The 27,132-nt window shown below is 30.3% G+C and overlaps 3 protein-coding genes across 3 annotated transcripts; all 3 read right to left on the reverse strand.

Annotated features, from left to right (window-relative positions):
- Positions 1–1,319: 1,319 nt before the first annotated feature.
- LOC105778643 (glucan endo-1,3-beta-glucosidase 11) lies at positions 1,320–3,881 on the reverse strand. Its single transcript, XM_012602383.2, has 3 exons — positions 3,687–3,881; positions 2,531–3,591; positions 1,320–1,761 (listed from the first exon to the last, which is right to left on the reverse strand). Exons 1-3 carry the CDS (start codon positions 3,727–3,729, stop codon positions 1,678–1,680), a joined length of 1,188 nt encoding a protein of 395 aa, XP_012457837.2. The 5' UTR covers positions 3,730–3,881; the 3' UTR covers positions 1,320–1,677.
- A 17,801-nt stretch (positions 3,882–21,682) lies between these two features.
- LOC128033821 (uncharacterized mitochondrial protein AtMg00310-like) lies at positions 21,683–22,090 on the reverse strand. The gene has a single exon (XM_052622027.1). The coding sequence runs from the start codon at positions 22,088–22,090 to the stop codon at positions 21,683–21,685; it is 408 nt and encodes a 135-aa protein (XP_052477987.1).
- Positions 22,091–23,868: 1,778 nt separating this feature from the next.
- Positions 23,869–24,715, reverse strand: LOC105775843 (VQ motif-containing protein 10). Its single transcript, XM_012598356.2, has one exon. The coding sequence runs from the start codon at positions 24,542–24,544 to the stop codon at positions 24,167–24,169; it is 378 nt and encodes a 125-aa protein (XP_012453810.1). The 5' UTR covers positions 24,545–24,715; the 3' UTR covers positions 23,869–24,166.
- Between the last annotated feature and the right edge of the window lie 2,417 nt (positions 24,716–27,132).

Raw genomic sequence — 27,132 nt, forward strand, 5'->3', positions numbered from 1 at the left:
TTTTACCCTTATGGACTTTGGTTTGATTGTTTGTAATTAACTTAACTTAGGGTACCCAAATAATTCTGCTGTCAGCATCCAAAGGAATTTTAATCCCTTTTGAAGTTGATAATAAGCTTAATCTTTTCTAAATTAAGTGCTAAAGGACAATACAATAAGGAATTCTAATCTTTTGTGGCTTCATTTGCTTTAATCTACATGCTTCCAACTTCTTTTAACTTCTTTTTGTAATTAAACCATATTGAATGTAAACCTCGGAATAATAATTTATTTGAACTTTAAATATGTTAGTAATTAATTAATTTTTAAAATTAAAATATTAAAATATTTTAAAAAATAAAATGTATAAAATTATTTTAAAATTAATTAATTGTTAACATGGCATACACATGCCACGTCAACAAAGTTAATATAAGTTAATTTTTCCATCCATTTTGGGGTGATTTGACAAACAATGTAAGTTCAAAGGTTGAATGAGGTGAAAAACTAAATGAGGGATAAAATGATTGGTTTTTTTTATAAAATTAAAGAGCCGAATAAATGATTATGTCGTGAAAAATATTTTTTTATAATTTAAAAATAAAATTTTAAAATTTTTTATAATACATAAAATTATTCATAGTCCTTTTTCTACCTATAAATAGAAAAATAATACGTTTAAACACACTTAAATCCACATTCTGTTAATAATAATGTTCATACCAATCGAGCTAATAGTCAATCAACCTATTTTTTAATTTTTAATAGTGGGGGTGCATCTAGACCATGTTGGGTGATGTAAGGATGAGAAGACCATGGATCCCCATCAACATTAACTCAGCCTTAGCAGACGTTGTCTCCATATATCTTGATAGATATAAAGACCATATTAAAAAAAGCTCCTTTTGGGAGAAAAAAGAGGATGGCATATTATGACCAATGCTGACGGTTTATTTGGCCAAAAGGGAATAAAGCTGCCTCCCCCTCTATTTTCGTGTTCGGGATTCATAAAAACAACCAAACAAAGCTTCATCTTTTCATTATCCCATATATTCTTTTCTTATTATATGCTTAAATTAATCTTTGTTTATACCATTTGGCCAGAGAAAAAGTTTAATTAAAAGCAAATTTCTTGAGAAAGCTAACAGTTATGGATTCCACGTCCAAAAGTGTACAACAAAGTTAATTTTTTGGTGTAATTTTTTTTGTATGAATATTGTTGTCAATGCAGAAGTACGTGAAATTGAGTGTACTGAAACGCACTATCCTCCTATTTATGGGTTGAAAAGGAACTATGAATAATTTTAAATATTGTATAAAAAAAACATATATAATCAGAATTTCTCTTGAATCTAGAAAATAATATATATATAATCCTTCTCTTGAATGGCGAAGATAATTCTTCTACAACATCTAGAACAACTATAATAAAAAAGAAAGAAAGAAAATATATAGCTTCTCTTTTTCTTGAATCAGCTCCATTAATCTTCAACATGATGAATGAGTATCAACACAATTCACAAAAAGGGTATGTTTTGAAATTATACCCATTTTGATCATAATGGTTGATTTGATCCATTGTTGAACTTGGTATCTTCAAAAAAATGTTGTTCATGAAATAACCATATAAGCTTGGTAGGGTTCTTTCTTTTTTATCCAGACCAAAATGTAATATTTACATGCTGTCACCATTTTTGCTTAATGTTGCCTTAGTAAAACTTGGAAAGCTAGCAAATACACAAACATCCAATACACCAAGCTTTGGTATCCCGTTTTTGCTGCCTGTAAAACACAATAAATGCCATTTAAAAAGAAATGCAATAATAATTATAAGAAGAAGTTTATATTATATTGAAGCAACAATTTTATATTATATTATATTATTGAGTTAATGTGACAATGCATGCGAAGTTTAACTTCGTATATCAATGTAGGCCAAATGGATAAAAAAAAAAAAACTCGCATCTTTTAATAAACTATCCAAATTTGCTTATGTGGCATTGTTTTTCTAATCATGATATTTGTTTTCCAAATTTCTTTTTGAAAGGAAACAGGGAAAAATTGTTTTAAACTTATATATTTAAAAATGACCTTAGGGAAATTTTAGGTAAGCAAATTGCTTGATGATTGGACTTTACTAATAGATGCAACGATATTATAGGTTTTAAATCTATAAAAAAGTTAAATTAATCTCTATCAAAGAGTAAAATAGTCTTTTCTATTAAAAATTTTATCCATTTGTACCGTTAAAAATAACGTAATTAATAGAATAATTAGACAATAACTGTGGCATGCCATATGTATCTTATGTTGAAGTCAGGGGCAAGTTTTTAACCGTAAAATGAATGAAATTTTTAATATAATGGTTAGTTTACTTTTTAATTCAATATACATAGATTAATTTATCTATTTTTTTAATATAGAGAGCAAAATGCAATCCAATTCTTATTATCTCATAAGGTATTAAATCACACATTTTTTAAAAACAATTACTTGCGTCACTTTGCATATTTCTACAATTATACCGCTATAATTACAGCTATGATTTTACCTTATCCGCAGAGGACGTAAGGAAAATGGAAGCAGGTGATGAAGATGACGATGTTGATGAAGTTGTGGACAAGGCAGAGAGTCCGACATTATAAGCAATGGTTCCATCAGGTTGAAACAGACCGTAGTTCCTTTCAGATGTCGGTCCAGGCTTCATATCTTCATTGAACAAAGCAAACAAGTACACTTCAAGCTTCGTGTTTGGTCTCAAAGGTGTCCCTTCATTACGCATCTGCCTTCTCAACAAATTCCTGTTATAAACAGCCGCATTCGCCGGAGTCGCTCCGGTTTCATCGGGGTCCCCTTTTGACGGCCAACCCGTCTCTGAAACCCGTACCTCGATCCCACTATAACCCAACCTAAACATGGCGTACACAACAGCATCTACTTGGGCGTACAACATGTTGTCGTAGTGTAGTTTAGTGTAAGGATCGACCATTCCTGGGTTTTTGTTGAGAAGAACATAGTCTAATGACACATTGTTTGGGGCACCTTTGTAAGCAAAATATGGGTAGGCATTGATCCAAAATGGGGAACCAGTGTTGGCCAAGAACTGAAGATACTGTGACATGGTAGCCGACACTTGGCTCTTGAAACTGCCAGCTGAAGGTGGGTAAGATTCTTGAAGAATTGCTAATGAATTGGGTGTTGAAACATGAATGTACTTGTCTAAGCCTAATTGAACTAAAGCACCATGGATACTAACCATGGCAGGGACAAGGTACCCGATTAACGACGTGTCGTCGTCGGTGAATACTTCGTTTCCGACGGAGATCTCGGTGATCTTAGTGGCCGGAAAATAAGGCTTGATGTGAGTAGTAACCCATTGAAGTGCTTGTTGAGGATCCATTACCACGGCAAGCATTTGGTTCTCAACCGTGACAATGAGCTCAACATTGGAGTTGGCAAATGTTGTAAGAATTTGAGGATTGGTGTCATAGATTTTTGCTTTTGTGATCTTAAGGGAACTCAACAGATCAAGAACCTTATCGGGTGGAGGCAAATTGCTGCCAACTTGACCATAGTTGATGCCTAAAGAAGCAACTGGTAAGAAACCATAATCTAAAAAAAAAGACAAGAAATACATTAGATTAGAGACAACATGGCATTGGTATAGAAAAGAAGGAAATTAAAAGAAAAATAGAAACAGGGGGTACCTGAAAAACAGAGAGAAAGGAGAAGGAAAACATGGATCATCATGAAAATCCTTGTTGAAAGTGTTACTATGGAAGAATGAGAGGAATGTGACTTGTTTTTTTGAAGTTTCGCAGATGTCTCAGGTTTTCTTGTTTGGTTTTTTGTTTGTTTGTTTTTTTTGTTACTGCCTTAAATGGGTTTTTAAAACACTTGGTTTGGTTTTTTGGCATGTCCTTTATTTAAAAAAAGATTATTTCGGCTTTGGAGTTGGACTAGATTGTCTCTTTCCAACGCACGCCAACTTCTCCAAATTTTCTTACGGGGTTTACTATTATTATGACTTAATTGCCCCTACCACTTGCTTCGCACAAAAGGAAACCCATAATCCCACTAATCATGATTAATTAATTAAATATATTACTTTCTACCATTTCCTTTTTAATTAGTAGTAGATTATGTTTATGTAACAATTTTAAAAAACAAAGGAATAATATTAAATTTAACCTTCAACTTTTATATTTTTATCAATTTGGTTCTTTTTTAGTTATATTTAGCCTTAAACTTTTTTTCTTAAAAGTACCATCAACCTTTCAAATAAAGTTGAATTGTTGTTGTTTTTAACGAGAATAATGACTAAAATATTAAATTTTTAAAATGGTAGCCCGCTTAGCAATTCATATGTACTTCATGCTATTTTTTGAATTTTAAAATTTTAAATTTATTTATTGGCATGACAAGATAAATAGTACCATATCAACATGACGATATCGTGAAGTGCCATGTAAGTTGTCACACCAATATTATAAAAAAATAATGTTTTAGTCTGTATTTTCCTTTAAAAGATGTAAATTTTAAGGCTTAAATTTAATATTATGCCAAAAATTGATATAAAACAAATATGAGTTTGGATGAAATGATAAAATTAATGTAGTAAATACCATAATGTTTAGGGTTCAATTCTCATAATTTTTTTATGTGCATGTTTTTTCCCTATATTTATCAAAATATAAAACGATTAAAATAATATTCTTTTAAGTGAACGATTTAATATAATATAAATAATTTAATTTTTTATGTTCTTTTAACTTTCAAAAATATAGAAAAGATACGTTAATTAAAAGAAATGAAGAAGGGAGGAAAATAGAGGAGAAGCAAAAGAGAATGGAAAATAAAGAAAAAAAAGAAAATTAAAAGAACATAAAAGAAAAAATTTAAATTGCTCAAAATGAAAAAATATAGGGACCAATAATAGAATTTAACTTAAAATTTTCGTTTAAAATGATAATTTAACGTGTCACTCCAACTTATCGTTACATCATTAATAGTAATTAATGGCTCAATGACTCAAATATTACAATACGATAACGCAAGTGACTAAAACATAGCGTTTCAAGTATAAATGACTAAAATATAACCCGAGTCAAACAAAAGTTACTATTTTAATAGTTTATTTTTTACTAACTTGTGAAACAATTTGATGTGGTTTATTTTTAAAAATACGTGCTAACGAAACATATACATATTGATATTTTATGTATAATTTGACAAAATTTTTGCATATTTAGAAAAGAAAGAGAAAAAAATAGAAAACAAAAAATACCAACGTGTTTATATCACATTACATGTTTTAAAAATAAGTCGTATCAAATTATTTAACAAAATCAATAAGAAGAACTCGGACTTGAAATAAATGTTATAAAAAGTTGAGGGCTAGAAATGAATGTACCAAAAACTCAATACAAATTCTCTGTGTATGAAGCCAAAAGTTTTCCTTAGGATAATATCCATTTTACAAGAAAAGGTATAGCAAAGCTTTTTTTTGTTTGTGAATTGACCAATGTATATGTGTATTCTTATTATAATAATATTTACGTTGGATAATTTAAATGTTAGGACATCTGAATGAAGTAGTGCACCATGAGTGTGATCAGTTAATTACTAGCTAGTTGTGGCTCTCCTTCAAAGATACAAAGTGATTATATGTATATATATATATGAAACTTATGACTTGTGAGAAACAAAAAGGCAGGAAATAGAAGAGGCATTATGGTCAAGTTGAATAAAGTTGAAATACTGCTTTATGACAAAGGTGACAAATAGGTAACTGTGGTTTTATTACCTTTATTTAATTTTCTGGGAAATTTTCATTCAAAAAACCACAAAATTAAGTAATTTCTTAAAGAAACTCATTTTCTTTTGTAAAAAAAAAAAAAGGAATTGGTTGTTTTCAAGTATAAAAATATGTATAGAAATCTATTTGACTTTTGATATAAATTTATATATATTATATTATAAATATATTTTTAAAAATTAAAATAATATATATTAAAAGTCAATTAAGTTCATCAATTTGGTTATAAAATTTATAGTTTGATAACCGCCAACTTAACTTTTTAATACAATACTTATTTCTATTTTAAAACCTTTCCGACTTTTAAATTAGAGAAAAAGCGAATTTAAACATGTTTAAATTAACTACCTATAAAATTAAATTAATCATTGTAACCTACTTTACCAAATCAATTAAAACAAAGACTATTAAAATGAGGTATAAAAAGAAGAAAAAAAAGGATAGAGTTAATAGATGTTAGAATTGTAATTACTAGACTGATTGCATGTCAAATATGACTAACTATAAAAATGAATCATTTAAGACTAAATCTGACTAAGTAAAGGTTTGGTGAGTGGATAAGGAATGGTCTACGTAATACGTTGAATTTTATTACAAAGCTAAGTGTGCTTATCTTAAGTCATGGTTTCTTTTTCAATCCTTTTTCTTAAAGTAAGGCTGAAAAAAAAAATGGTTAGATTTTTCCAAGGGGCAGGCTAAAACACAACATAGAAAAGAAACAGGTCTGGTTTCATTTTCATTTTACACGCAGACAGGTAGGCAAATTGTGTTTAACAGTCAAAAAAAAAGGGAGACTTTCTAGTTTCTATTACTGCACATGGCCAAATTAGTGGCTATACGTGCATGGCAGCCATTTGTGAGGAGACTCTGGTTGAATGCCTCGTCAAAATCTCGTCATCTTCCATTAAGTTTAGGGTAGGATTTTTCGTGGCATAATCTAAAGAGTCATTGTCTAGGTTGAAAGTTATATGTATATATGTGTATGTATATTAGCTTTTATTAAGACTGGAAATGGTATTATGCATGGGATATATGAAATGAAAATTACCTTTGGGCTTTTTCTTTTGAGGAGGTGGGAGTGAGGCACATGTAAAATGGAGGTCAAGGTGGTTTCTTTTTGGGGTTGATTTTATTGATTGACTTTAGGGTTAAACCCACGTCTAATTTATGGATAAGTAAGCCATGCAAAGTGAGCTAATGCCTAGCTGGAGCTAATTCATTCCCTCTTTTTTTTTTCCATGCAAGTTGAAGCTGTCATGTACCAGTCAATCCCATGGAATCTATTCCCCAGTTAGCGGTCCCAACTGTTCAAACACCGGTGTATTTTTCACTCAAAAAAGAGTAATGCTCCCTTGTCAGAGATAAACGCATCGCCCATCCAAAAACACCCTAAATTGGATTATTTTAAAAAAAATTATGTGTAATAATAATATTAATAAAACGTAAGATTATTTAGTGTATTAAAAGGTAGGGTACAATATTACTCCGTTTGATTTATTTGATTGGAAGGTATAAGATTTTGTTGTTTAATTGATAGAATGTAATAATATTTAAAATCCATTTTACTAAATTATTTTTTATTATAGAATTTGTTTTTTTAACTTGTATAAGTAAAGAAGTTGGAAAATGTAGACATTGCTGGGTTAAGATCCACTCCATTACTTTTTTTAATCATTAATTTCTAATATGATGATCATCACCATTCAAATATGAAATACACATCTATTAAATGTGAAAATCAACTTGTGAATGGTGATTAAACATGCATTGGATACTAATGAAAGAAAAAGTAATGGAGTGAAGCCAAATTTAACATCACTAGCATCTATCTATACTTACATTTAAGCACTTACTGCGTTGATGTCACTTTTAATCGGGTCACTAACTCGGTCATGAAATTATAAAAATATTCATTCTCTTAAATTATAATTAACATTATTATTATGATATTTTTGTATTTTCATACTTTTATACATCATCTTTAAATAAAAGAATAAAAAAATATATAGATTCAAAGATCAAAAACATGGTCAATAGTATTAAAATATAATTTTACTATCACTCCATCTATATTCATTATTTTTTTGGTAGAAAAATAAAGTCAATTACAATCAAGTAGAGACAACATTAGAATTAGATAGTATACAAGTATTATCAACTCGGAGTTATTCAGCAACTTTAGTAAGGGCATATTGAAACACATAGGGCCCAAGCGGAAATTCTTTCATTAGACTTGCCAGAATATAAGGGTAAAATTCCTTCTCTTGGAATGCTTAATGACCACTTGCCAGTCACGCCTGCATAATTCTTGGATATAGGGGTGTTCATTCGGTTAACCGACTCGAAATAACATTAACTGAATTAACCGACCTTTCAAAATCTTTAACCGTTAACCGAATCGAAATTTTTTCGGTTAATTCGGTCGGTTAACCAAATTAACCGAAAATTATATGTTTTTTTTTATTTTTGGTTAAAAATTACCCAAATTAACCGAATTGAATCCCTACATAATTAAATTATTTTTAGACTTTTAGACTTTAGTTTTTGTTTTAGTTTTAGAATTTTATTTATTAAATTATTTGTAATTTTTATGATTGGGTTGAGTTGGGTAATTGGGTTGGGTTGAATACTTGGGTTTGGGTTGGGTTTAGGTGAATAGTGGGCCTATTTATATACTATAATTTTATTTTTTAATTTTTTTGGTTAAACCAAAAAAAATCGATTAACCGACCGGTTTCGAACCGAATTAACCGTTAACCAAAAAATTTAAAAATAATTAACTGACCCCCGACCGAAAAAATTCGGTTAACCGGCCGATTAACCGAATTCGGTCAGTTAACCGAATTTTTTCAGTTTTACCTGAATTTTGCACACCCCTACTTGGATACGTAGTATCAAGTCTCTATTCACTTGATTTTTAAAACCCCCATGAATACCTTTAATAGCCCAAGCACAGAAAGTCTCGAGAATGACCTCCTTCCAATTAAAATCCCGTGCAAAAAGAAGGCCATCATAAATAGCTCAAAGTTTAGCTTGTTCAACGTTGCATCTTCCAATATTTCTCCCAATCTCCCAAAGCCACCTACCATATTCATCTCTTGCCACTCCTGTCGAAGATGCAAGGCCTGAAGATGGATTTCGGGCACCATATTATTTTTATAGACCCAGTAAGTGGTGGGATCCACCTACAATTTCCACATCGATTACTCATAGTCCCACTAAGTCTACTTGGCTTCGACTTAATATAACTCACCCAACACCATGCGGATTGTATAATATTGGCAGAATTAGAAGGGATCTCTTGGAAAATCCTGAGATTCCTTTATTGTGAAGTTAAAAGAAAATATATTTAAATCTTTTATTAAATTGGTGTCACAGGTCAACTAGACATCAGTTTAGTTGTAAAATTACTAAATTACCCACACATGTACAAATTAAGTTATATTTTTATCTTTTCTAAATAATAAATCAATAAAAAATTGATCATACTAAAATTTAAATACGGAGCACCATATATAAAAACAATTAACTTTATCATTGTAACCAAAACATCAATTAATTTTTATATGAACTTTTAAAAATATATTTGTTACATTTTTTTCACTCATGAGTGAGTGTATCATAAATCTAGTAAAATTACCTCTTCCATTACCAATAAAATTTTATAGTTCACAATAGAATTACATAAAACAACACATATTTTTCAAAATATATTTAACATTTAGTTTTTCCAGATAAAATAATTTTACTTATGGAATTAAAAAATTGTAACTCTTAATTCAAATATTTAACTAATCCTATTAAAAACTGAAATTTTATTCGGAAATATGGTGAATATGTTAAACATTTAGTTATGGGTAATAGCTAATTAGGTGCCTCATTCAAGGGGGATACTATTGACCCCCATGAACTGTTTAAAACGTACTTAGCTCTGAGTCTTTGACAGATCTTTTATATATATCTTAACGATAATTACCCGCACAACAAAAGAGACAAGGAGCAGCCTTGCATGCCCCTTGTGAACTAAGTGGCTTAACCCCCGACCTTGCATGTGACCTCACTGTTAAAAAGAGATCACCATTGAAAAGGAAAAGATTCATCTTCATAAAGTAGTCAGTTTTATCATTTCTCAGTTTTTGGTGCTTTTTAATCGACAACAAAAAGTAGACAATACTGCTTTTAAAAGTAGGTTTCCACCAAATACGAGAGTTTTCAAATTTCAACAATATTTATATCTTCTTTTTTTTCAATTTAAGATTACGATTTTCATATATGAAATTTGTGGGGGAAAAAAAAAAAGGTAACGTATATTCCTTAGGTTACTTATACTTTAGGGTTAGCATGTGCTGATGTGCAAATGTATGAATATTTTGCAAGACTATATGAGAGTGAGTGAGCTATGAGATGTCATAAAGAAGATTTTCTAAAGAAACATGCTTTTTGTTAAAGGCATATATATGTTATGGTGTTAAAAGAAAGGAAGCAAAGATTCATGGGAGAACAAAAAGGGGGGGGGGGATTGATCATTGAAGGTTCAATGCATGGGAATTTCTCACACATACATGAACGTGTTGCCCAAATAATCATTACCCAAGGATCCCCATGCATTTTAGGTAAACTTTGGTTTAAGAAAATTTTTTGTTAAAAATTAGAATGATGACCCAAGTTTCCAAAAGGGTTTTTACTTTGAAAGAAAAAGAAGAAGCCCCTGCAATTTTGTAGCCAATTTTATTTTTGGATTGTTTTGCAAACAAAGGTTATCATATGATAAGATAAGTTGATTAGAAGAAATGAAAAGCAAAAGCATTGGGTATTGGTTATTGGTTATAGGTTATAGGGTTTAATTGAATATGTTACCTTATTTTTTGTAGGCTAGTTCCTAATTTTATATGTGTTGCATGGGTTTTTTTAATTATATATTTTATTTTAAATAATTAATATAAAGCAATAATATTTAAAAATTTAATATAATTAAAATATATTAATTATTTTGATAATTAAAATATTATAAAAATCAAATCATAATTAAAGTGATTGAAAATAAAATGAGATTCAAACGTCTTATTTATTTTTTTAGCTACTAGTTGAATAAAAATACTTAGTGCATTCCTATTATACTTATAAGTCTTAGTTTTATATTCTTAAAGTACTAGTAAAATTAACTCAAGATTGAATAAATTTTAAATTTAAATAATAAAAATAAAATATTATTTAAATGTTAATTTAGTAATATAATAAATAATAAATATTTTTTGTTAGTTTAAAATTTTCTCTAAATTAAGTCGTTTTTTTATATATACTAATTCTTAATATCACATATATTACACGTGATTTTGCATGTTAAAAATTTTAATTTATTAAACAATTTTCTTTATTTCATGCAATTAATATAAAGTAATATCATTCAAAATTTTAATTAAAATAACTAAAATATATTAACTACTTTGATAATTAAAATATTATAAAAATAAAAATTTAAAATAATAGTTAAAGTCTAAATGAAAATAATAATGACATTCAAACTTTTATTTTGTGATTTTTAAGCTATTAATGGAATGAAAATTTCCAAATATTGAATGTAAGGTAAGTTTTAGTATTATATTATTGAAATATTAATAAATGTGCAATTCGAATTTGAATAATTAAAATGAAATATTATTTTAATATTAATTTAGTATTATAATCAACAATAAAAGATTATTTTTCCGATTTATTTCTTTTAAAGTACTTTTATATATATTTAGATTATGACGTATTGAAGAAGAAAAAAACATATTTAACATTTCATAATAATTTTCATGAAATGGTAAGCAAATAAAGTTGATTAATTGAGGGCTTTTTAAAGTAATCCAAAAATAGTAAGGCCTTTTCTTACCATAAACGTGAAACTTATGGGCCGAATGCCTAAAAGTTTTGGGCTTATCTATTTAAAAACTTTCTCATATTTTTCTTTTTCCAATAAAATTTTTATTCGAGTTATTGGTAAATTTTTAGAGTTAATATTTGATACATTGATAATTAATTATTTAAATGATGTTAAGTGAATTTAATTTTAAATTTATTTTATAATATATCATTATCTGATTCACCGATGATGCATAAAATTATATATTTGTCAGTTCATCAAATATATATATATTTATAACTTATATTTTTATTTTTAGATTACGTTTAATTTATATATGAAAAAGAATTGTAATGTTTAGCTTACTTAAATATTTGAGTTTGCAATATATGACATCACATAAAGCAGATTACTAAAGAAACATGCCTTGTTTTTATAACAAAAGATTGATGAACATTAAGGTGTTAAAAGAAAGGACGCAAAGATTCATGGAACAAGGTAAAAGGGGGATTGATCATTGAAGGTTCAATGCATGTAATTTTTGTACATTAAAATGAACATGTTGCCCCATGAATCAAAGGAAAGGATGCCACACATTTTTGGTATATTTTGGTTTAAGAAATATTGTAAGAAATTAGAATCATGTTAGCCAAGGTTAACTTCAATCAGTTATTAATTAATAATTTAATAGTGCTGACAAAATTGATCGGAGAAGTTAGCACTTTTTCAAATACTACTAAACATAGAACTAAAAATACGAGACGGATATTGTTTATGCAATTCGTTTTCCTATGTTTGTAGAGCTTAACTCAACCAGAAATATCCATTATCTTCAAACACTTATAACAAGCGAACCTAAATCTATCACACCCCAATGACAATTTCTTCACTTTTGTATCTTTAAAGACCATAACTCTCACCACTAAATTCACCCTTATGAACTTAGCATGTAAAACCACATCACAAATGTTTTACAAACAAATGCACTCTCCCGAATAATATTTCTCACTCTGAACAAATTAAATGCTCTCAATTCTCAGTATATAAACCTATACAAGTCTATCAATTATATAGAGTTTTCAAGACTTGTTAACATAGTGAAGATCTATCACAATCCCTATTAAACAACAATCAACCTCGGTGAATACAATATAATGATAACAAACAAGGATTATAGACAGCTAAGGGCCAGTTCTTTATTGCATTTGAAAAGTGTTGTGGAAAACTGCTTTTGGGGAGTGCTTTTGAAAATTTTGAGTGTTTGGTATTGTTGTCAAAAAGTACTTTTGAAGAATAAAATGTCCATTTTAGACATGATATTATAAAGTAACAAATATGTATTTAAATAATGTTCAAATTAGTTAATATTATGATATTTTAGCAAAAATATAAAAATAATTTATTAAAACTTTTTTAATATTTTAATAATAATATTAATTTTAAATATTTCTAAGTAATTAATATTAATTATTTATTAAATTTAATTAGAATATATAAACTATATTTAAATATTTAAATATAATAATTAAATATTTGTAATTAGATATTGACACAATTGTATTATTATAAAATTATTTTTATTTTTAATTAATGTTTTAACACATTTGTATTATTTTATTTTAAAATGTATTTGAATATATAACTCATATTAGATATTAACATAACATAGAAAACATAAACCTAACAAATTAAAATATTACATATATTTGGATTAAAGTTTTAAAAGGGATAATATTTATATACCAAATATAAATTCACAATAGACATGTACTAAGCTTATACATAGAGTTGTTCTAATCTTGTTCTCAATTATATTATTTCTTTATAATTAATTTAACTTGCTCAAAACTATTAAGAACATATATTATATAAATACGTGGTTTCCAACTAGGAAGCTCTCAAATTGTCAACTGCAATTTCATTGAGCAAATTGAATAAAAATTGTATTTAGAATGGCAAAAATGTCATCAATCTCCAAAGTCTAGTTTGCAACTAAATACTTCATATCTGTCCGGGAAATTTTTCTTATAGAAAGAAAACACTTCAAACCATCTTAAATTAGTAATATGGGGAAAAGACTATTAGATGGACAAATGTCAGACACATGAAAGACTTAAATGAAGTCAATTTCATAATATAAGATTCGAGGAAAATGGAAGAGTGTATTGCATTTTATTTAAAGGTTCAGCTAAAATCTTTAAACAAAATCAGACCTATAGTAATAAAACTAATACATATCATGATGTAAAAAAGTACAAGAGAAACAGAAGAGCAAATTTCAGTCCACTCAGATGTTGAACATATTTTGAATAGACCAACAAAATCAGCTATCCACTGTAACATACTTGAGAACTCTATAGGGAGTTGATACACATAAATCATGAAAATGCTGAAGCCTGCATAAAACTGGAGAGCCTGACACCATTTTTTTGATGAAAACGGGGTCGACTTGGGTTTTGAAAATGAAAACGAAAATGGGAGTCGCCACTAATCCTTTTTGATAAGGTGTGATTGGATCACCTTGAAAAGTTGTTGTTTTTAATAAACGATTTGATTTTATTAAAACAACGATTTTGGTCCACGAAATTCAGAAAAACAGGTTCGAATTCGATTCACATACGAGGAAGGATTAGCACCCTCGATACGCCCAAAATTGGTACCTAGTTGATTACTTAATGTCTTAGTGTCGAAAACTGAAAACTTTAAAGAGATTTAAAATACGATCCAAAAAAAACTTGAATGACATGGATTAAAATTTAAGAGGATATTTGGCTATTTGGTTAAACGAGAAATCGAAACCTAGCACATTAGGGCACATTTCCTCAAATTTCCAAACGCAAAATATTGTCTTATTTCGAAATTTTAAAAGGATATTTGGCTATTTGATCGAACGAGAAAAATCGAAACCCAGCACATTAGGGCACGTTTTCTCGAATTTCTAAACGCAAAACATTGCCTTATTTTGAAAATTTTAAAAGGATATTTAGCTATTTGGTTGAACGAGAAAAATCGAAACCCAGCACATTAGTGCACGTTTTCTCGTATTTCCAAATGTTAAATATTGCCTCATTTAGAAAAATTTTCTTTTTTGAAGTATGGTGTTAAATGTTAATATGCATAATGAAATAATAAATATGATAATGTGAACAAAAATAATATGAGCAAAAACGAATAAATAAAAAAAATCATGTATATACCATAACAAATAAATAAATAAATAAATAAACTGAAACATAAAAAGGACATATAAATAAATACATAAATGAACATAAAAAACAATAAAGGAAAATAGATGAAAATTATAAAATATGAACATGTGTATGTACATTTAAGGAAATATATATGTGGATTATATAAAAAAATAAGATAAAATATATATAATATATATAGATATACATATTTTAATATATAAATATATATATATGAATAAGTATACACATATTCGTGGAAGAAAAGTATATAGATATACATAGGTATAGATATGTTTATAAAAAAATATTTATGTATGTATTAAATAAGTTAGATAAAATGTATATACATGTATATATATATATAAGCTATTATATAATAATAATAATATGATAAGTAACAACAATATAAATAATAATAATAATAATAATAATAATAATAATAATAATAATAATAAAATTACTGAAAAAAGGGACTAAATCGAAATAAAAATAAAAATACTGGGCGAATTTCAAATAAAAAGACGAAAATGACCGAACTACGACACGCGCAGAAAGAGGGGGGACCAAAATGGCAAATAGACCAAGTACCCCAAAACGCGGTGCTTTTTTTCTTTTTTTCTACGAAAATGTTACAAAAGAAGAGAAAAATCCAAAGAAAAGCCCCCTGTAAGTTACATTTTTTCTGCTTTTATAGCCTATTTCTACTGTTTGTTTCTGTCTTTGCTTGCGTGTTTGCAGGTCTGGCGGCGCAAGTGGGAGACTTGATGTGCGGCACGACGGGTGGCGGTGACAGGGCTAGGGCGGCGCCTGCTGGTCAGCTGCCCCTCTTTGCTCATTGTCGTGTAACGAGAATAGAGTAAAGACATCAAAAGGGACCAATTTTTGCCCGGTCTTGTCGAGTCTTGACTTCTCTTGACATTTCTCTTCAAGTAGTTTTATTTCAATCAATTGTGTCTTGTTGCTTCAATCCACTCCTCTGCAACTTCAGAGAGATCTGACTTGTAGCTTCAATCTTCTTCGCAGCAACTTCAGGGGACCGATCTTTATGTTTTGTAAAAGGGGGGATCTTTTTTTTGTAATCTCTGGACAAGATTGAAAGAGAAAGAAATAAAAACACAAAAAGGTTGTTGCTTTTTTTTATTTTTTTCGTTCTTTTTATTTTATTTTCTTTTCCTATTTTCGAAACAAAAAGGAAGAAAGGAGGCATTTTTACCCTTTTTGCCGCCACCGGAGAGTTCAGGAGGCCGAGGAGAGGCATCGGCAAAAAAAAAGGGGACTTTTGGTCTCCCTGCCATCGTGCCTTCTTGGCCTTGGCCTTGGCCGATGATGATGGCGTGCGATGGCTCTCGGTCGAGCCCTTGGTCGGTTTCTGGGGAGAGGAGAGGATTTTTGAGAGCTTTTTTGGAGTTTTTCTTTGAAGAGAAAGAAGAAAAATGAATTTTTGAAAAAAAAACTTGGCTTAAATAGGCTTCCAAAACGACGTCGTTTTGAGCAGCCTTCTCAGGCACCAAAACGGCGCCGTTTTGGCTCAACCCGCTCGTCGACCCGACCCGCCTGAAGGATCCGCGTATTTTTAATGAAAGGGCTAATTGCTCCTTTAGCCCTTCCGATTTTTAATGGTTTTATAATCAAGTATTTTATTGCTTTTAATTTTACCCCGGATTGTTTTTACGTATTTAATTTAGTCCCTACTAGAACTCTGCGTTTTGCAAGAATGGGATTATTTCCCATTTGCCCCCTCCTAGTTTTCCACGCGTTCAAGCTGATCCTTTCTTCTTTATTTGTTTTCGATTTCGCCCCCAAATGTTGCTTTTTTTATTTTAGTCCTTTTCTATTTTTATTTTATTATTAAACCAATTAAGTTAGTACTATTATTATTATTATTATTATTTTAATATTATTGTTATTATCATCATATTTCCATTTATACTTATTTATGTAAATTTTTAAATATATTTATCTTATTATAGTATTATTATTATTTTAATTACTTATATATATATATATATATATATATATATACACATACATGTGATTTTATAATATACATATATAATATGCATATTTTATAATCTATCTATATATACATATACGTACCTATATATATATATATTTTTTTTTATATTTCACAATTTTTATACATATCTATATACATGTCTATATATGTATTTTATTTTCATAAATATATATATGTACTTACATATTCTTCATATTAAGGCAATATTTTGCGTTTGGAAATTCGAGAAAACGTGCCCTAATGTGCTGGGTTTCGATTTTTCTCGTTCAACCAAATAGCTAAATATCCTTTTAAAAATTTCAAAATAAGGCAATGTTTTGCGTTTGGAAATTCGAGAAAACGTGCCCTAATGTGCTGGGTTTCGATTTTTCTCGTTCAACCAAATAGCTAAATATCCTTTTAAAAAATTTAAATAAGGCAATGTTTTGCGTTTGGAAATTCGAGGAAACGTGCCTTAATGTGCTGGGTTTCGATTTTTCTCGTTCAACCAAATAGCTAAATATCCTTTTAAAAATTTCAAAGTAAGGAAATGTTTTGCGTTTGGAAATTCGAGGAACGTGCCCTAATGTGCTGGGTTTCGATTTCTCGTTTACCAAATAGCCAAATATCCTCTTGAATTTTAATCCATGCCATTCGAGTTTTTTAAGGATCGTATTTTAAATTTCTTTAAAGTTTTCAATTTTCGACATTAAGACATTAACTAATCAACTAGGTACCAATTTTGAGCGTATCGAGGGTGCTAACCCTTCCTCGTGCATAACCGACTCCCGAACCTATTTTTTTGAATTTCGTGGACCAAAACCGTTGTTTTAATAAAATTAAATCGTTTATTAAAAACAACTACTTTTCAAGGTGACCCGATCACACCTTATCAAAAAGGATTGGTGGCGACTCCCATTTTCGTTTTCATTTTCAAAACCCAAGTCGACCCCATTTTCATAAAAAAAAATGGTGTCAACACCTGCATAAAACTGGAGAGCCTTCCACAACCTTGAAAAAAAAGAAACAGAACATAAGCTACTAAAAACATTAACCAATGATAAAATCAAATTCATTGACAAAGAAAATGAAATAAGAAAATGAAATAGAACAATGTACAAAGAGTCAAGAAGCAATCACCTGAATAGTCCTAGAAAATTGCTAGTCAAAGACCAATCCACTAGCCCAATACAGCTTCCAATGAAAAATGGCAGAGAAATCCACGAAGGATGGCTAATTCCCACAACCAAATTGAATAGCGGTAGAAGCAAACAGAGGCAACTTTAAGATGGGAACCTTTCATGAAATAAACAATGGAAAAATTATATATCGGTTTCAATTTAAACATGACTACCGAGGTAACAAGTAAATTAAAAACTCAATTAAAATATTAAGTTCAGAAGCTGAAGCAAAATAAAGATTAAGAAGGAAATGTTTAAGATAGTTTTAACTTTTCTTTCTTTTTCTATAGTGTCCGAGGCCAACAAAAGTACCAACTTATTGTCAACGGCATAAACTTAATGGGAATTGAAATTTATATATAAAAGTTATAAAGTTGACATTGCATAAGCAACGCAATCATTTCAGTTGGCTAACCAGCGAAATAGCAAACTACCAGACATACACATTATATGTTATTAATGCAGTCTGTGTATACATTGGATATTACTAAGTTGGTAAGGATACAATTCAATACTTCATGAAACACAAAGCATTTGTTCGCAGAGAAAACTCGTTTGTTCTGTTACCACATGAAAACCCTTGACTAGATTAACAAGAACTCTAAATTGAATATGAGGCAAAATAATGGTTTAGAAGTTCTAGTAGCTAACTTATAAGCTTTAAGTAGGCTATAGAGATCAATAATTTCACCTCCAATCCACAAGGCCCCAAAGATCACAAGAGAAATATTCCACTGGTAAAACATGTGCTATCATTGACACAAAATGAGAAAAGAATAATAAGGCTTCACTGCTGCTTTAGAAGAGGGGCAATTGGAGGAAGAGTGTTGAACTTGATTTAATTCATTTAACAAAGTGAATAAAATTAGCTCTAGTTCATATCCTCTGCATGCAATGAATTAATCCTAAAACATGCATATAGGATTGCTAAATGGATCCTGTTTTGGGTGGGGAGAGTACATAGTGCAACAATATCACTACATAAAAAACAATTAGAAAAATAAGGAAATACTTACAAACCTAATTGTTCAACAACTGTTAAGAAATGACCCCAACAAGTATACCGCCACGGAACAAGACCGAATTTGTTCCCATGTATATCAAGCAATGCAACTACTAGCACTAGAAGTTGTGTAACCAAAAAATAATCACAGTGGGAGATCTCCACGACTGGATTCTGCAAAAGCATAGCCAAAGAGACAAACTGTCAAAATATGCAGAGACTGAAGGAACAAAAAAATTAAAGAAAACAAAATATATCCTCACATCATAAAATCAATTAGCTTGAGCCACCAAGCATCTCCTACACTCTTTTTATAGCCTCCAACAGCCCATATAACAAGATATGCAACTTGTGAAAGAAAAAGATGATAACAGGCCACAGTAACAAATATTTCCTCCTGAAACGAAATCAAACAATTAATTTTAGGGAGAAAGAATTTCTGTAAAATCAATCAATTAATTTCTGTAAAATTTCTGTAAAAATCAAACAATTAGAAAACAACTAAAAACTAAAGCATAATGAATAATTAAAGAGAATAAGAAGAAAAGAAACTCACCGGCGGAAGAGGAACAAAGAACTAGAGAAAAGAACTTTGAAAGAGAAAATCTGAAAAAAAATGGGTATAGCCAAAGAACCAGAGGAAAGAACGTTTTCTGGGGAGAATACAGGTTAAAAATGGAAATTATCAGCCAAAAACACTTTTGGCTGAAGAAAAGTTAAAATTTTCAACTTCTCCATCTGCCAAAAAGCACTTTTTTTAAGCTGAAAATTATTCTGAAATGGTGTTTGTTCTTCATTGCTTTTAAAGAAAAAGGACTTTTTCTTGCAAAAGTCCATCTCAGATGGACTGGAGAACGTAGCCTAAGTCTTCAATGTTCAAATTTGATCCAACTTTCTCGATCTAAGAGATTAAATAAACGTGATTTGATCCAATCTTTCAAACATGTTTCCCTTGATGGACTAGATACAATTCACAATCTCAATCCAAAAATACAGTTCACTAAATTTTCAATCACCTAAATATGAAAATAGACTAATGTGTCAAAGTGTTTAAAGAACTGAACACTTTCTTAAATACATCTCAATAATTCCATATTTTCAATAGTGAAATTACAGTAAACTTGTTTTATTTATAATCTTTTCAATAGTGAAATTACAGTAAACATCCTCTAATTCCATATTTATGATTCGCCATAAATTAATTCAATAAATACAATTTTTGTTTTTGTTTTTGTTTTTTAAGGATAGAATTCTAATTTAAAGGCCTTTGACTTACCTTTTTTTTTTCTTGTATTTATTTTATTTTTCTCAATTATTGTGATGAGTCTCGATTGAAAGTGATTTGTGACTGAATGCATGTTAATGGCGACTTGTTTGAATTTGACCACTGCCTTTTCTCCAAGCTTCTGTAGAGAGATCTCTGCTCAAGATATGGAGCAGGGAAGATGGGGGTGAGTCCACCCAATTTGATAAACACATGCTCCTTTTGAACTGGGACGCAACCCAATCTGCAGCTCTATTTGCTTCTCTTTTGATATGAACAAACCTAGTACTGTCAAACTTCTGTACCAATCCAGGTATATTCTGTACAATTGGAAAAATTAGCCAATCACCCTGTCCTTTAGTAACTGTAATCTCTTTTTGAAGTATCTCAGAGTCAATCTCGACTTTCCTATCAGCAACAAAAAGACCTTCCTGTACAGCTAAAGCCTCCACTTCAAGAGTCGAACTTGCCTTCAAACTTTTACACTACCTGCAACTAGCTCACCAGCAGAATTCCTGATAACAACCCCAATTCCGACTTCCTTCGACACCATATTAAAAGTCCCATCACAGCTAACAACCATCCAACCTTCAGCTGGAGCACTCCATCTGCTTGGACTTCTCTTTCATTTTAATGTCTGGTAACTTAATTATATCAAGTTATCTGATTGCAGCATTAATCGCCCATACAATTTGCCCTGGATTCCAAGACTCATTCTGAAAAATCAACTTGCATCTAGCTTTCCATATGTGCCAGCACGTGAAAGCAACCTTCACTAATAACTGTTGCTTATTTTCCTTACTTACCAGGCCTTCAATTCCAACCAACCATTCGTCCATCGTGGTAATCAAAACCTTGTTAATTCGAAAACAGAAATTCAGACCAAACCACACACTTCTAGACCCTTCACATGTCGACAGTATGTGTTCCACAGATTCAATTTCATTACCACATACAATACACATAGGATCATCTTTAATTTTCTTTTTACAAAGGTTCTGGTTGGTAACAAGTAAGTTCCTACAGGCCCTCCAAAGAAACATTTTGACCTTTGGTAAAGTCTTCAAGCTCCATATAATTTTCCAAAGTTTTTCATCCACACAATGGGACGAAGAAGGCTTTTTAATCCGGTTACCCTCCTCTTTTTTCTTCAGTAAATGATAACCCTCCTTAACCGTATATTGGCCAGACAGACAATGAGGCCAAACCATTCGATCCTTTCCACAATGCTGGCAAATATGAATCTCCTCCATAGCTCTCGCAATATCCTCAGAAATCCAAGGCCTGATCGCATCCAAACACCCTACCCTCGTTCAACATCCATAATTTCACAAACTTTGTTTAGTAAATCTTGAGTATCAGCATTATTAAGTTCAATTGTCCCAACTCTTAGCCACCTATCTCTTCAAATGTTCAACTCCTTCCCATCCAATACCTGCCATATAATGTTCTCTTTTAAGAAATCCCTCCCTTCAAGGAGGCTGGCCCAAACCCACGAGGCTCTCGAACCCTTTCTAGCTTCCAGGATAGTACAGTCAGGGAAGTACCTGCCCTTGAAAATCCTTGTCCAATTTGAGTCAGGATGTTGTAGCAGCCTCCAACACTGCTTTGCAAAGAGAGCCTTATTGAACAAGCTAAAATCTCTAAATCCTAACCCCCCCCCCCCCACCTCCCAGTTTCCTTTTTTAACAGTGAGCTCCAACCAGTTTAACCAATGAATTTTCTTTTCTTCCAGCTGTTGTCGCCACCCAAACTTAGCAATCTCAGCATTAATCTCATTACACACTTTTTTTGGGACTTTGAAGCACTGCATTCCATCTTATACAGTATCCATAGATTATTTTAGAGGGCATTTAAGTCTCCATAACCATGTGTGTCAAAGCTCTTTGTTTCAACTTGCCGAAAAATCTGAATTCCCGCAATATATATATATATATATATATTGAGACCTTTAGTCTTTTTGGTAAAGCAGAGATGCTTTTTATATTGATGCTATAGCGCATTGAATATTCACATTCTTCTAATCATTTGACTAATACTTTTTGAGTACGACAACGACTAGATTTGACCTAAACCTTTCTACCATGTTCATATCCTTGAAGTATACGATGATTAAAATTAATTAATTATTAGTTTATTTGATAGGATCAAAATAGTTTTCTCCTGAATTTATAAAATTTTAAAACTTCTATAATTTTTCTTCTGAAGCTGTGTTTTTCCATTGACATATAGAGATACAGTATTTATAAAAGTTAATTCATAATGTAGTTTTACGATCAGTTAATTACGTAATATCATTTTATTAAAAATATTTGTATTTAATTTTAATTTTTTCAGAGAAAAAGTTAAACGATCAATATCATCACAAGCATCTAGACCTAATGTTTGCTTATACATGCCGTGGAGTGATGGAGTCTCCGCCCGCCACTCATTTCTACAACCCAACACTAGCTACTGAACTCCAAATATGAATGCCCTACACTCTATGTATAACCCAATCATTTGTGTAAGGCTAAATAAAAAAAAATTGAAAAAATAGAAAATCTACTCGAATTAGGATGCTTAGATAACTTATAAAATATAAATTTGTAAATCATGATGGTTCAAAACTGAATTAAATTATATTTTATTTAATTTATAATTAATTTTAATTTTATGATATAGAAATAAATATTTTGTATTAAAATAATGAAAATAACTTAAAAGTTTGTATAAAAATATATATTTTTAAAATTACTATATAAAAATTATTGATATTTTTATTTACTTGAAAATTATTATTTTTAAAAATATTTATGAAAAAGGTTTAGAAACTTCGCCAAACAATATTCAAAACATAAAATAAAGTTCATTTTGTCAAAATAAATCTAAAAATTCAAAACAAAAATTAACATGAAAAATCAAGAATTAGATTGAATTGTAATGGATGGTTTGAGAAATCCAAAAAACCCAGTCAAACCAAACTGATATCATCTCTACCTATGTGTTCATTTTATGAATTTCATGAAGTCATTTCAAGGTTTGTATTTAACCTTTCTAACAATGGCATCTTCAGAGTTTAAACTTGAGTTTTCCTTCATTAAAATCATTGAAATAGTGTAAAGATTAATCATTGTAATGATGAAATTGAATATTATAACAGAAGATTAAAATTAATGATTAGATCATTAAAAAATTGATTGACTGTATGATTAGATTTAAAAATAGTGATGATAACAGGTGAAAGTAGAAAATAATGATTATTAAATTGTTCTTTTATATATGGAAAAAGAGGATTATTTGACACTTTTTCATTGATGTAATTTTTATTTTTATTTAATAATGGTTATTTTCATTAAGAGTGTAGTTAACATTTAAATGATAAGAAAATATTTATCATTTAAACTTTTAATAATATTTTAAGTTTATATAAGTATTTTAGCTAAGTAACTTAAAGTAAATTTCATAATGTCAACGTTTTTATCAACATTCATTTGACACGGGTTCAAATCATATTACTTCATCTTCACCCTTAATATTATATAAAAAATAATATTAAATTTGAATTAATATTTAATAAAGGATGATATATACTACCATGACAGTCCACCATTTGTTATTGAGAATATAAATACATTAGAAATATAATTTAGAAAATAAAACAAGATACATGAAGTTAAAAAGAGGTTTTAGAAGGATCAGTAGACAAAATTTTGGGCATCAATTGCTCAATATTCTCACTCTAATGGTGTAATCTAAACACCATTATTAAACGCATTCAACTGAGCTTCAATGCAATCCAAACGATGTCTTAACGAAGAGAAAATACTGCATAAACAGCAATATAAAAAATTACGAAAAGAGAATGTCATTACAAACATTAATTGTGGGTATATATTGCAAATCGCAGCTAGCACTCAGCCAACAACCAGCTCAACTCGTCCAATGGAGGAGCCTCCAAGATCAACCTATCCAATTCTTTAAAACTTAAACCCGTAGTAAACAAGGGTACATGACAACCACCACCACCGTCACAACCATAGCCGCCTCCTACGGTGGCTGTGCCATATGACCCTTCGGCTGAAACCTTTCCGGCAGCAACATTATAATTTGTTTGGGTTTTACTACAGGGAAACGAACTCTCCTCTATCCATGAAACGCAACTATCCTTGCCTGTAAGCCTTTGAACTACAGATTTGAAGCTGAGGGGATCGGTTTCAACGTACTGAGTATTGATTATCACTACTTTAACACCTTCATCAGATGAAGCAGTAATGGTAGCCGCCATTGAAAAGAAAACCAACACACACAAAAAAAGAAAGGAATTGGTGTTATTATTATAACACAGATAATTATTTGCTTGAATACACACGGCAGTGCTTTAGATGTAGAAGGAAAGTTGAGAGATGTGAGTTGAAGGGCCTTGGGGGGGTTGTTTTATATAGGGGAAACGATGAGGGGACCGATACCGGTTGCGCAGTTATAGGAGAAATGAAACCAAGTTGACTCTTTTAAAGGGTAAATGATTATACATAGCTCTAATTGCACTCCAACTCCTTTTACTCATCATACATTTAAAATTTAGTCCCTTTACATTTAATTTCAGACATTTAGTCCAGTTATTATTTTTATTTAACAATTGAAGTCCAATTGATAGTTAAAGGACTTCTGTTAAATCAGATTGTTTGACATTTTAAGAAAATAATTTCTCATATGGCGAATTTAATACTGTGTGAAAACCATGTAAGAAGACAAAAAAGTATAGTTTAGCTTCTCTAAAATAGTATTAAATGATCTTACAAAATTTAGAATATGAAACCTTATAATTAACTTCATATTCAATGTTTTTATTTCGGATGTAATATTGCCCACACGAGCATTTTTCTTAAATTAACATTTATTAGTGTTATCAATTAGATTTCGGACAAAGATTTAGAATAATGTTAAAACTTCTTACAACCCTATATTTATAAAAGGAAACCTTACAATCCCATATCCATCCTATTTATTTGCTTATTTGACCTTTTACACATATAATATTAGCCACGTAAACAAATTTTTATTTTAAAAATATCACATAAGTCCTTTAATATTGTTGTTAATTAGACCTTAATTATTAAATCAAAATTAAAAATGGAAATTACTAAAATTTAAATATATGAAAAGCACGAGGACTGTGACCATAATTAGTGTTATGCAGTCTTGACGGACCAAAACTCGAGTCAAATTGGTGTAGGGAGAAAGGAGAAACCAAAAGGCATGGTCTTCGTCAAAGCACGAACATGAGGAATTGTCAACAATAAGCACGCATGCGTGGTGGGAGCCTAAGACAAATAATAGGCTAAACAACAAAAAAAAGCTTTCCCACACAGGTCGTAAGAGAACAAAAAAAGTTTTCCAACCCCACAAGTTTGGATTTGCAAACCCTACCCTTGCTCACAGGGAAAAATATTAATTTAATCATTCAATAATTGTTAAGTTGGTTCACATATATAAACATATTTTACACTTGATATTTAACCAATATGGCATTAAGTTTTCTATTTTCCTCAACATAATTCACAAGTGCCTTACTTTGAGCATCAATTTCTCATTTATCATTCAACCATTTTGAGTATATGATATACCGTTGTAAATATCTCATGAAGTAGAATATAAAATCATAATTTTATTATTCAAATCTCCACCTTTACTAGTTAAGAATATACTTCGAAGTTTCCAAAAGAACCATTTTTTCCAACAATTTAATGGTAAAAATGGATAATAATTTAAGGAAGGTGACGAATTTCTCAATGAATCAATATTGTTTTTGGTTGAATTTTGTCTTTTGAACTTAGGAAGAGCTCGAGTGCCTAATGCAGCAAGTTTAACAGAGAGAGAGAGAGTTCCTCGTTGAATCGGATCGTGTGTGGTACAAGGCTTTCTACCAAAAGGATGTGAACTTTCGCTATTGGTAGAGTTTGAACCCATGCATCTTAAATGGAAATAAAGTGCATTGAACCGTTGCTTTAGGCACTCGAAAATTTGTAGAGTCAAGAGACAAAATCCCAATTGGAGACCAATACAAATCTATTGAAGGATTCATCCTAAAAGGCAATACTTCAAATACTTCACTAGATAGCTTATAAGCTAACACGGATGGTTACAGAAACTTGAAAATTTTAATCTCATCAATGGTATCCTCTATGTTTAGAATTGTTTGTATGCTTGCTCTCCCTTCTACCTCTTGACATAGTCCTTAAGTGAATAGGTTCTTTTTAGCCTTGTATCCTTGTGTGGTTCCATTTTTTAGCTTTCTGTGACTTCTTTTTTCCTCTTTTTCTTTCCTCATCTTTAGGAATCATTCTGGAGCTTTTCTTCTTTTCAACTTTATATTTCCTTACCATGTGTACAGCCCAATTTATGTCCGGGCCCAACAAGCAGAGACCCAAAAATCAAATTAATTAAACCCAAACTAAATCTACCCAAACAGCCCCATTACAAGCCCAAATGCCAAACCCAAATAAAACAAAGCCCAAATCCAAACAAGCCCATTACAAGAAGGCTCAACAAAAGTCAAACTAGGGTTTCACTTTTACGAAACCCTAGCTAAGCGCCAGACGTCCCTAGGGGTTCCTAACGTCTGCCGCCGCTCTAGCTTACGCCACCGACGCCACTAGCTCTCTGCCACCAACTACTCCCATCAATTACCTGCAAGGACAACACGCAAAGCAGAGGCAAAAACAGTGCAAAATAATAGAAATAGATAAAAATGTATTGTAATCGGCTATATAAAGACACAAAGAAAATGTAACCCCTCTGTTCTTCCGATTTTCAAAAAAAAAGGAAACACATATTAGCAGAAATAAATAAGAAGGAAGAACATTCAAGGTTTTT

This window comes from Gossypium raimondii, chromosome 10 (assembly GCF_025698545.1).
Source record: "Gossypium raimondii isolate GPD5lz chromosome 10, ASM2569854v1, whole genome shotgun sequence".
NCBI classification, from domain to species: Eukaryota; Viridiplantae; Streptophyta; class Magnoliopsida; order Malvales; family Malvaceae; genus Gossypium; species Gossypium raimondii.